Source organism: Capricornis sumatraensis, chromosome 1, assembly GCF_032405125.1.
Source record: "Capricornis sumatraensis isolate serow.1 chromosome 1, serow.2, whole genome shotgun sequence".
NCBI lineage: Eukaryota > Metazoa > Chordata > Mammalia > Artiodactyla > Bovidae > Capricornis > Capricornis sumatraensis.
This window is the reverse complement of record NC_091069.1, coordinates 248,573,171-248,585,583: the sequence shown is the minus strand read 5'-3', so window position 1 is coordinate 248,585,583 and position 12,413 is coordinate 248,573,171. Positions and strand designations below refer to the sequence as shown.

Sequence of the window (12,413 nt, the reverse complement as noted above, 5' to 3'; positions counted from 1 at the left end):
AAGATAAATAAATACAAATGCTCCTACAATGCCACAGTGTAAATAGGAGGTTGACCATATGTGAGTTTTCAATGTGGATGCCAGCAGGAAAGGGGCCCCTCAGGACAAGGCCAGGTCAAAGAGCCTATGGGTGCTTTGCACATGCACCAGTTTCCCAGGGGAAAGTCTGACAAGACAAACAAATGGGGAAAAGAAGTTTGAAGTCCAGCTCCTAGTATTTTCTGCTCTTCTTGTCCAGGCACAGCTGTTCCATGAGACATGAATCTTGAACATCGTTGAAAACAGCTGCACGCCCACTTGAAAAGGACCACACCAGGCCGGGTGGGGGGGCTCACCTGTCCCCTGCCCTTCCCTGCACCACCGTGGGGGAAGCCCATGGCCATTGCTGACCCTGTGTCTGGCATGGTATGTGCATCTCTCCCTATGAATCACCCTCAAGTAAGTGTGCTGTTGACTTAGTAGGACCATGATGGGGGAAGCCCATGGCCACTGCTAACCCTGTGCCTGGCGTGGTGTGGGCGTCTCTCTCTGAATCACCCTCCAGTGAGTATGTTGTTTGCTTAGCAGGAGGGTCTCTGAACAGCTCAGGCGCTGAACGAGGTCATGACCAGGGAGACTCCCGCAGGATAAGAGAGAAACTTTCTGAACCTCCAATCCTTCAGCCACGATGACCGCACGATAATGCATTATTCTCTATCAGCAAACCTGTCAGTTTGGCTTGGCCGCATTTGGGAAACACCTTTTAATCAGCGGAGATTACTTGGAATGAAAGGCTTCGGGGCCCTCCTTAGGCAAACGTTATCTGGCCCTCTGTAGAAAGCAAACAGAGCCTGCGGTATAAGATCGAGGGCTAGGACCCACTCTCATCCTGGATCGCGGGCCCCTCTGGACAGAGCAGGAAGGTCACGACTGCTATGGAGCCCAAGGTGATCTGCGTGTTGGTGCTGGTCTTCGCACTGGCTCTCAGCAGCCTGGCGCAGGTCGAGACTGGTAAGACAGCCCCTTCCTGCTCCGCAATGTGCATGCTGGGCAGAGGCCCACCTCTGGGAGCAGTCAGGGCTTCATAACGTACTTTTGAGCCAAGTGCTGTTTTGTGCCAGGAGCTGTTCTAGGCCCTGGAGAGATTTTGGATGGCATAGAGGACAGGGGGAGGGCAGAGGGGTCCATGGAAGCGTTGGGAACTGGGGTAAGAAAGCAATGATGGCTGCATTTAGTTGTTCAGTCGCTAAGTCACATCCAACTTCTTGCGACCCCATGGACGGTAGCACGCCGGGCTCCTCTGCCCTCCACTATCTCCTGTAGTAGTAGTAGTGTTAGCCACTCAGTCCGACTCTTTGTGAGACCATGGACTGTAGTCTGCCAGGCTCCTCTGTCAGTGGGATTCTCCAGGCAGGAATACTGGAGTGGATTGCCATTCCCTTCTCCAGAGGATCTTCCCAACCCAGGGATCAACCCTGGGTCTCCTGCATTGAAGGCAGATTCTTGACCATTTGAGCGACAGGGAAGAACTCCTGAGGTTTGCTCAAATTCATGTCCATTGTGTTGGTGATACTATCTAACCACTGAACTGGCATCACCTGCATTGCTGGGCGAATTCTTTACCACAGAGCCCCCAGGAAAGCCCTGTCTTCAGAACCGCTGCTAGAACATACTACTGCTTTTTAAGTATCACATTTCAAAGAGCTGTCTTTAATGTCGGGAATAAGAATAGCTCTTCCAAATGTCTGAGCCAAACTCTGCCCCCTTGGGGCTGGACCCACTCAAGGTCCACACAAACGTCCAAGAGCCTATTCTGAGGGTCGCCGTCCCTGGGAACCCCTCCAACAGGTTCCGTGGGCTCCTGGGCCCTCTGCTCTGTGGAACCCAGACCCTGTCCCACTGGTGTGTGCGTCCTGTCTGCCTAGTCCATGGGCATCACCAAGTGAGAGACTTAAGGCGGGAGGTCCCACTGCCTCCTCTGAATATGTCTGTCTCAAATCCTGTATCTGCACAACGGAGTCAGTCTTCAGCTTTAGAGGGTTGTTACAAAATTAAGTGGTATTTGGGAAAAGCTACAAAGTGCCATATAAACGTTATTTATTACTGGTAGATATATTTTTAAATGGAGGGGGCAGGAGAAGAATTTTCCAAAGTTTTTGGAATGAGGATTCCCATAGAGGTTTGAAGGGAGGGAAAGAATGGTTCCCATGTGTCTCTGGGCTCCTTCCAAGGACCTCATGACTCAGGAACAGAGGATCAGGCATGAGGGTTCAGGGGAGGGGGCGCCACAGTCTAAGGCAAGGAGGAGGGAGAGAGCTGGACCTGAAAGGAGGTATGACCTGCTGTGGGGACGGAGGAGGTGGTCTGTGCCTGGCCGCCCATACCCACTGGCCTGTCTGCGTCTTCCCTGCCAGCCTAGTGCCTAGCTCTGCCCACTGCACAGCCTGGCTCCAGGAGGCTGTGCAGCCCAGCCCTGTTCCCCACCATCCAGGCTGCTGCCGGCTACCCACTGGCCCTGCCCTAGGGCCCAAGGCTCAGCCTTTCTATGTGGATCTCACAGGTCAGCCATCCTGTGACAACGGAAAACTCCATCCAATTGTAGTGAAGCTGCTGCTGCTAAGTCGCTTCAGTCGTGTCTGACTCTGTGCGACCCCCAGAGACAGCAGCCCACCTGGGATTCTCCACGCAAGAACACTGGAGTGGGTTGCAATTTCCTTCTCCAATGGATGAAAGTGAAAAGCGAAAGTGAAGTCGCTCAGTCGTGTTCGACTCCTAGCGACCCCATGGACTGCAGCCTTCCGGGCTCCTCCGTCCATGGGTTTTTCCAGGCGAGAGTACTGGAGTGGGGGGCCAGTGTAAGTGTAGCCTTGGATGGAAGTCATTTCTGTCTAGTCCTGTTATGCAACAGAAAATGGTGGGCAAGTAGACTCCTGTGGACAGAACCCCTGGAAACCTTCAGCTCCTATTTAGGATAGCAGCAGGTACGGCGGGGGTGGTGGTGGGGGATCAGGTTACCCAGCAAAGCAGCCTCTCCCCCTCCTCCAGGGAGAGAAAGGACATAAGAACTGTGGTCCCAGCTCTGCATATACAGCCCGTCTTGACCTTTCCCACCGCCCTGCCCAGTGGAGTGTGTGATAACCACCTTTGTTCTATGTCAAGGCAGACGCCTTGTGTGATGTGCTCTGACTTAGGACACTTAGCTGGACTCCATGGGGGACAAATGTGGCTTCCTGCCCCTCAGTCTAGGAGAGGCCCTGCACCTACCTGTCTTTGACTGGATTGTCTTTCAGAATGAGTGTGATGCCCTAGGTCAAGGCCAGCCCATGACAGCGTCTGCTCTGGATCTCGGTCCTGCCCTCCTCTCTGACTCTCTTCCCTCTTCGGTTAGGGCTCCTTCCCTCCCCGTCTCTTTATCACCCACACTCCTAACGCCTCGTTGCACGTCCCTCTAGCCCCAGGGACAGACTTGTCTGGGAGTGGATGGAGCACCTGCACAGCCAGGCCTCCCTCTGGAACCTGGCTGATGGCCCTCATCCATGGGCGCCCTGAGACCAGGTGCAGAGAAAAGCCCCCCATTCTCCATTCCCACCCCAAGAGAGAGAAGGGGCTTCAGACTCTTCTGCCCCCACCTCAATCTGTCCACTACCAGATCTGAGCAGTGCTCCTTCTCAGAGCCCCAAGTCCAGACCCCACAGGTCTTGCATCTAGATCACGTGGGCACTTGCTGCCCATCTTCCCTGCATGTTCTATGCCTTGGGTCAATGGCCTCACGAACCTGGCTAGAGTGTCTGAGTGGCTCCCTTTGCTCAAAAGCTGCAATCATCCACTCCTAGCCCTCAGCCTGCCTTCCCTGTACCACCCCACTCTCCTCCCCCTCTTGCCTGGAACACACCTTGCTCTCTCTCTGCGCCACCTTTGACCACTCTGCTCTCTCTCTCCTTGGAATACCCATTGCCTCGTTCTTACCTGGCCAACCTCCTCCAACAGGAAGCCCTCTTCAGTTTGTTCAGTCTGTAATCAATCACCCCTGCTGGGCTTGCCCTGTGGCTGGCTGTATTATGCTGTTTCGTATGTTCATTTGGCTTCCTTCTCCATCAGACTGTTAGCTTCTCAACAACAGCTTCTCTATTTTCAATTTCCAGGTCCCTGTTACCCAGCATGTGGCCTGGCGTGAACTTGATCTTTGAGGGGATAAAAAGATTCCTGTCTGTGTCCCGTGCTAGCTCCAGTTTCTAGAACCCACAAACAGTGCTCAACAGATATTTACTCATTTAGTGACTAAAGTTTAATAATTGTTCATTGACGTTAATGAGCAAATGGGTAAATTGCCTGGGTGGGTGCAAAGTCTGTGAATCTCGGACACCTTGCATTGTTCTTGAGTTTCAGTGTTTCCGCGCCAGTAAGTGAGCTCTGGGTCTCCATGGGCTGCTAGTCTGATGGCTGATTTAACTGGGGAAGGAAGCAACGTAGAGGGTGGGTCATAACAGGGAAGGAGTCAGCCCATGACTTACTTTCACCTTGTGGCCCATATCCTTTCAGAGACGTGTCAGGTGGAACCCCATCAAAGAAAGAATTGCGGTCACCCTGGCATCACGGCTAAGGAGTGCAAAGACAAAGGCTGCTGCTTTGATAGCACTGTCCGTGGAGTCCCGTGGTGCTTCCAAACTGCGCTCGTGGAGGAAGGTAGGGCCTTGTCGACACTACAGAGTCTGAATACACGGGACCACGGAACCCTAATTCAAGTTGCCATCTGTGTTTTTACCCAGAGTGATGGCCTCGGGGTGACTAGGAAGATGTAGTTTTGCCTAAATCAGTGTGAATCCAGGGCTGGGGGATGGAAAGAGCTGAAAGACCTGTTTGGTGGGGCACCCTACTTTTCCTGGCTTTTCTTCACATGTCTAATCAGGGATCTGTGAAGAGCTGTCCTTGGTAATGCTTCATGGCTCACCTGGGGTGGGGGCTTGCAAAGGGTGACAATTACAATACAAAGACCATCCTTGTTTTCTAAAGAATTTTCCCAGTGATGTTTTTAAGTAAATTCTCCGTGATTATTTAAAAGTGAAAGAAAATACTTTTTCCTACTAATCTCTTCTCTTGGACACTTCACCTTGCAGAGTGCGAGTTTTAAATACTTTTCCGGTGGAAATGGCATTGGAGTGAGAAGGACGTCTGCCTGGTGCCAGGGGCTCAGCCCCATTGCTGGCCGGATATGTTGGGGTCCTATGAACCTGAACTCCCTGCCTGGATTGACTGCTCAGATTCTTTGTATTCCAAATTAGCCTAAAAATTAAAAGAGATGAATGGTCCTCTCTGCTTGCACTTCTTATAAAAATATAAACAATTTTCCCTTCTTTGAAAGAGAAATGCGATACTTGTGCCTCTGGGTTCTCGCTGTGGATTACACATTAACTCAGGCTATCTTGGGCCAGAGACTGCGGCTTGTAACATTGTTAGGTTGTCTCGGTGGATGTCAGTCATCGGGGTCCGTGCACCAGGCCATCTGGTTAAAAAGCCTCAGAGAAGCCATGCCCTTGTCAAATCATGGAAACAGGCTCCAATTCAATCACATTCTTTACATATTCATTGTGGTAACAAAAATTGCCTTGCAATTTCTTCATGTCCCTCACATGGAAACTGACTTAGGAGATAAAACCCACAGCAAAGTGCCTGAACATACTCATAATAAAAACAATTGAGGAGGACGGCATGAGTTGACCCCTTGAGGAAACTCCCCCACCCACCTGGTTCCCCAAACTTGAGCTCCGAGTTGGAAGATAAGGCAAAAGGGAAGGGTCGAGAGTCCCCAGTGATCCCTCGTCACCGACACAAGAAAGACGGAGGGGAGCCAGTTGGACCTGCCTGGACCTGAGCAGACGCCCTCACCCAGGTGGGCAGTGCTGACTGAGTAGCCTCTGGTGCCCCCAGCCCCACTTGCTCAGTGGGAACAAGAAAAACACCCCCCACCTCCCATCCACCCTGGGCAGTCAGCCCTGCTCCAGGGAGCTCAGCCCAGCCAGTCCCGCTCCTAGACACCACCCCTCCCAGGTGCTTGACCCTGGGATCCCTGGGGCCCTGGGAGCTCTCTGGCCCTCCACAGCCAGCTGGTTCCTGGGAGGTAGGGGTAGTGCTCTTGGTTTGATCTGTTGTTTCCAAATTTACCAGAAGAGCTGTCACCCACTCTCAGCTCTGGCTGCCAGGGCAAGAAAGCACAGATGTCCCGGGGGCCAGGAGATGCGCTGCATGCGTGAAACAGCCAAGGTGGGGCCCCCAGCACACACACACAGCAGCAGACGTGTGCCTGCACTAGCAAATGTGCTATGAGGGTCACTGTAGCCTTCCTTCACTGGAGAATGTGCAGAAACATGTTGGCTTTTTTTCCTTTTAATCTGTAGCATCTCTGATCTTTTTCAACATCTTTGCCTGCTGCTGCTGCTGCTGCTAAGTTGCTTCTTTGCCTGCTAGTGAGAGGTAAAAACCAACTATTCGGTTGGCCCCTTTGGAAATGCAGTGTGTGATTGCAAATTATGCAGCTTCTGTAGGTAATACTGTGGTCCCTGGGGGTAAGTAGCCAGTCTCCTCCTCCTCTTCCTGCTCCACTTTCCTGCCCCTCTTTAGAGCTGGGCGGATGATGAGGAGTGGACCAAGCACCCACAGCTGTGGACTGAGGGAGACTTTTGGGTTTCCACTGGCCTATCTGGGACCTCGTCAGACCCTTCTTGAGGCCCGGCCGGTCCACCCCCTGCTCCTTGTTCTCCCCACATCCCCCAGCCCCTGAGAGAAGGGCTTTCTCCCAGGACACAACAGGCCCATTTCCCCGTGACTACCATCCATTCCCTCTTTCTTCCCTGACCCCACCCTATAAAGAATGATGGAAAGACTCATTTTACCAACATTTCTTTCAGTTAGAAGCAGGGCTCCTTTCTGGCCCATGAGACAAAGGGGACATCTACCTAAAGGCTCTGGGAAAAGGCTTTACCCCTTGGTGAGAGGAGAGCTCCCTCTAGCTGTCCTGGACGGCCTCTGCAGCCTGTCTTTGGATGCTGTGTGATACGAGGGCATGATGCAACGCTTCAGGCAGCCATTCTGTGATAATGAGGAAATGTCACAGCACTGGAAACTTGTTATCCCTGAAATGCTGACTTGGCCCCAGCATTACCCATCCCCAGACTTCATGTTAAGTAAATCTGAATATTCTTATGGATTAAACCAACGCTGGTTGAGTATTCTTTTCCTTGTCAGTGCTTTACCAAGGCCTGTGTCTTCCCTGTACCTTAGAGCAGTGAGCCTTCAGCCCAGATACCATGGATTGGGGTCAAATTCCCACCAAAGGTAAATGTCCTCATCCAGTCCTTCAGCCTGGGCCCTTCATCTACTAAAGGAATGTGGACAATCCGCTCTCTCCAGCACATTTAGTGTGTCATTAACTTTTCATTTACCATCTGCCCGTCTCAGGATCTCATGAGGAACCTTAGGCTCAGAATCAGGAGTGATCAGGAGCAAAGGGAGGTGCGTGTGAGGATAAATTAAAGGCATTTCTTTAGTTTTCAAAGCAAACCCCACTACACATGTTATCTCACTCTGATCTTCATCCCCATTTTTGAAGCTGAGAAACATTGAATAACTTGTCCAAGTGAGCAGACACACAGATCAGACTGCCACATCAGATTCTTGTGACATGGAGAGCCACCTGAATCCAAGTTTACTAATTTCAAAGATGCAATCAACAGAAAGCCAAGAATGGGGCCTGGGACATGACCTAGGCACACTCCTTTCCCCAGGCACAGCACTGTGTGGTTTACACCACTTTCCAGGCGGCTGTGATGCACAGATTGGGGGTCCTTAACCCTAAGTACTCCTGGCATCAGGGTTTCCGGTAGGAAAGTGCCTTCCTTCCTGCATATACACCAGACTGTGGAGCAGAGGCCAGGTGACTGGAGGCCAGCTGGGTCTCCTGCCCACTGAGGAAGTGAATGACGGAGGGCCAATGCCTTCAACCACCACCCCCGCCCACTCCCACCATGTTACACAGAAAAAGCCTGAGGTCTATGAGCCACGATGGCTGGAACACCTCCTCTGGTGTCCGCCTGCATGGGTGTGTGATTTCGAGGGTCTCTCATCTGGACACCAAGCCTCTCGGGCTCACCAGTGTGAGGAAGACAAAGTGGGGGACTCCTGCAGAGGCACCCCCACATGGCCCAGCCCCATGCACGGGCAGGAAAGAGGATTCCACTTGGCTCCTGCCACACTGTCCTCCCCAAGAATCACAAAATCCATAAGAATTCTGACAGTGGAGGCAGCTGAGAGCAGGCACCCAGACAGCACATTGGGAGGACCTGTCAGAAGAGACACAGGATGCTCTGGGAAACCAGGTGTCCTTAGAAGGGGATCAAGCCCATGCCCGCCTGCGCTGTCCAGCCTCTGCTGTCCTGGAGGTCCCGGTGTGTCCCAGTGCTCAGGGAGGCTGTGGAGGGAGGGAGGCAGGAGCTGAGGTGCCAAGTGTTTCCTATGTTCACAGCCAGGGTGGGGGAGACGAGGGAGGAGATGAGGGGCAGAACAGGGTGAGGTCCCATGAGAGTGAAATATCTTCTCACCACTGTAAAGGAGTGTAAAGAAGTGACCACAACCCACAAGGGTTGGCCTGCTCCTGTGACCCCTCCCATCATGGTCCCCCATCATCTGCCTCTCCCATCATGCACCCACCTGCACCCCCCGCCCCATGAAGGTGATTGGTTGGTCCCAGGGAGGGAAGTCTGGGTTTCCTGGGAGTCCGGGCCACTGCCCCGCCCCACACCTTGCTGCAGCCAGGAGTCCACGGCCAGGGAAGCAGAGCTGACGGCAGGTCTTAGGAGCAATGTGCGCCTTCTCACAGCCAGCGTGGAGGCCTTGAAGCATCCGGGGGTGGTGGGAAAAGTGCAGGCTGCTTGATAAAGTGCCTGAATGAAAACAGCCCTGCTGATAAGGCCCGAGGAGCCTTTAACAGTTTGGGGACCTTCTCACATGCATGCACACACGCATGTGTGCACACACAGAGATAGAAACACACAGCTCTAAAAGGGTCTGTGTGCCTCCAACCCCCAACCTTGGACACTGGTTGGGGACGAGCTCTCGTGCGCCTCAAACCCACTGGATTTCTGCCAGAAGAGGGAAGGCCACCTTACTATTTCCTGCATCTGAACACGTCACTTGTTAGTGGGAAGTTTTATGTTTTCTGTTTTTCAAGATAGGCCTTCAACTCGAGAACAGTACAACGGAGTGATGTGTCTGTGTAGAGTTTTCCTGGCTTTTGCACATGTGAAACGATGAGGCTAACTGGCCAGTCAGCATGGCTGAGTGACATCCTACGTGCTGCCCTTTCTCTCCATCCTGGAAGCCGCCAACTCAGGGAACTTTCTAGAACTTTCCATGTCCTTGAAGAGCTTCAGATGAAAGTTTAGGAAGTCTCTCATGGGAGAGATTCGTGTTTGGCAGGGGAAGTTGGGGGTCTTCTGGTGAACAACTGGGGTGGGAGGGGTCATCTCTGTCAGTGGAATGGGTGACAGTGTATAACCCAGGAGCCCATTAGAGCACAGCTCTCCACACAGCCTGAGGGGCCTGGCAGGGAAGGCGGGGGTGCAAATCCTCACCCCCAGGACTGGCTGTGCCCCCAGCCTGGGGTTCCAGTAACACCTGAAGCCATGTGGCACCCCCTCCCCATTCCTCATCAGCTTGCATTGGTGTCCTCGTCGGCTGCCAAGCAAAACACCACAGATGGGGCGGCGTGAACAGCAGACATTATTCTCAACGTTCTAGAGACTGGAGGTGCAAGGTCAGGTGTGGGCAGCATTGATTTCTTCTGAGGGCTTCCTCCTTGTCATGTAGACGGCCGTCTTCACTCTGCGTCGCCTGTGTGAGCCTGTGTCCCAATCTCCTCCTCATTCTAGAAGGACACCAGTCTTATTGGACCAAGATCCACCTATTGGCTTCATTTTAACTTAATTACCTTTCAGAGACTCCATCTCCAAATAAGATCACGTTGTGAGGTCCTGGGGTAACCCCAGGACTTAATGGACTTCCACATGTGACTTTAGGGGAGATCATTCAACCCAGAACAGTTGGTGTCTCTTGCAACCAAGGAACCCCAGTCAATGAAAATTACCAAAGGGCGGAGATCATGACTGCTCTTGGGACTAGCAAGTTCTGCTCCAGGTGGTAAGAAAACAAAAGGACTCTACATGAGCCGGAGAGCATGTCAAGTACAGACAGTGAGCGAGCCCGGAGACAGTGAGACGTGCGTGACACTCATATGGTGTGTCGTCGTTGTTGTTGTTCAGTCATAAAGTCGTGTCCAGCTCTGTGTGACCCTGTGCACTGTAGCCCGCCAGGCTCCTCTGTCCGTGTGGTTTCCCAGCAAGAATACTGGAGCGGGTTGCCATTTCCTTCTCCAGGGGAACTTCCCCACTCAGGGATCGAACCTGCATCTCCTGCAGGCAGATTCTTTACTACTGAGCCACCAGGGTGACCACAAAGGACAAAGGACATAGTGTGTTAAGAACGGAGAGGGAGTGGGTCACACATGGGATGTGTTACATGACGAAGAGGACGCAACAGGCAGAATGTCATCACAGGTGAGACTGGACCCAGCCCATCAGAAGCCGACCACTCATCTCCAGGCTGACTGTGGCATCATCCCTGATCAAGTTCCCACTGGTGACCCTTGTGCTGGTCCAATTTAAGGCCCCGTGTGTCACCCCAGAAACACAGACTAACATCATGGCTGCTCTGTGGGTCACTGGGGGTGCAGCTGGGCCAGCACTGCTTGCCCAGAGTCTCTCCAATAGAGCCTGAGTGTGGTGGCCCTGCCCGTGTCCTAGCCCCTTGCTCAGACCCCAGTTCTGGTCCTTGTCACCATGTTCTGATGGGAAGTCCAAGAGAGGAACAGGACATCTCAGGACTCGGGATCCAGTCTTTCCACCCGCTTGCACCCCACGCAAAGTGCAAGCCTGCCACCTCTGCCCCTCACTTTTCACCATGTGCTGGAGACTGATTTACTAAAACGCGTGGCTCAAACACCATAACTGGACCTGCGAGCCTTCCTACCCTGCGGCTGGCTGTGGGCATGGAGGTTATCGCTGCTGACAGATGATTGCCCTCGCAACAACAGGCTTCTGTTCAGAATATGTTGAACTAAGGATCAGACCAGGAACCAACTGCTGAGGCCAAGTTGTGGCTTCAGATCCTATTTGTAGGGTCACTGGGAAGGGTCCTGTTAGCTTAAGGAAACTCCCTCACCTTTCTTTGTGCATGTGGGCAGGGACAGTTTGTGGAAATACTCAGAGCTTGTGAGCCTGATAGGAATAATCACCCAAGAAGAGACATGTCCCAGGCCAATCCCAGCACAGGGACTTAATGGAAGGGATCAAACAGTCACTGGTTTAAAGGTTCGAGCAGGCACATCATAGATATACATAGAAAAACTAAATTGTATAATTTTAAAGGTATTTCTTAATTGTTCTCAGCTCTTAACATTGCCCCGAGCTGGACATTTTGGGGTTGGCAGACTGATTAAATTAGGAAAAACCAGACATACTCACATATACATATATGTAGCATATATATGTAGTACAGTGAGGTTTGAAAGTGTTATTCACTCAGTCATGTCCAACTCTTTGCGGCCCCATGGACTGTAGCCCACCAGGCTCCTCAGTCTACAGGAATTCTCCAGGCAAGAATATTAGAGTGGGTTGCCATTCCCTTCTCCAGGGAATCTTCCCAACCCTGGGATCAAACCTAGGTCTCCTGCATTGTAGGCAGATTCTTTACCATCCGAGCTACCAGGGAAGCTTAGTAACCCTATATGTAGGGAACCTCTATGCTGAAGGCAAATATTGGTGGGACTTTCTACATTTAAATCTGATCTAGTACATTATTGGGGAAGGAAATGGCCACCCACTCCAGTATTCTTGCCTGGAGAATCCCAGGGACGTAGGAGCCTGGTAGGCTGCCGTCTATGGGGTCGCAGAGTTGGACACGACTGAAGCGAATTGGCAGCAGCAGCAGCAGCAGCAGTGCATCAGTGTGGCAAACTCAGAAGGGCTGAAGGTTCACCTTATTTGCAGATTAATGGCTTTATGGATGCTGGCAGAGGACAGGAGACTCTTGGCTCAGAGATAAAGACCTCACTACACTGCATAGCTAGCAATGTAAGCAGCAGCGCGTTTGGTTCCCTTGTCCCCACATCCTCCAGGGGTGACACAGATGAGCTCAGATGGATGTCAGCACACACGGAGTCACATCGCAGGGGAGGAAGCCTGACCTCTCCTGGAGCTCAAATGGCACTAGTGGTAAAGAACCTGCCTGCTAATGCAGGAGACACAAGAGACCCAGGTTCTACCCCTGGATCGAAAAGATCCCCTGGAGAAGGAAATGGCAACCCACTCCAGTATTCTTGCCTGGAA

General features: G+C 52.3%; 1 protein-coding gene across 1 annotated transcript; it reads left to right on the top strand.

Moving 5' to 3' along the window:
- Positions 1–914: 914 nt before the first annotated feature.
- TFF1 (trefoil factor 1) lies at positions 915–4,750 on the top strand. Its single transcript, XM_068969449.1, has 3 exons — positions 915–990; positions 4,519–4,662; positions 4,746–4,750. Exons 1-3 carry the CDS (start codon positions 915–917, stop codon positions 4,748–4,750), a joined length of 225 nt encoding a protein of 74 aa, XP_068825550.1.
- Positions 4,751–12,413: the final 7,663 nt, after the last annotated feature.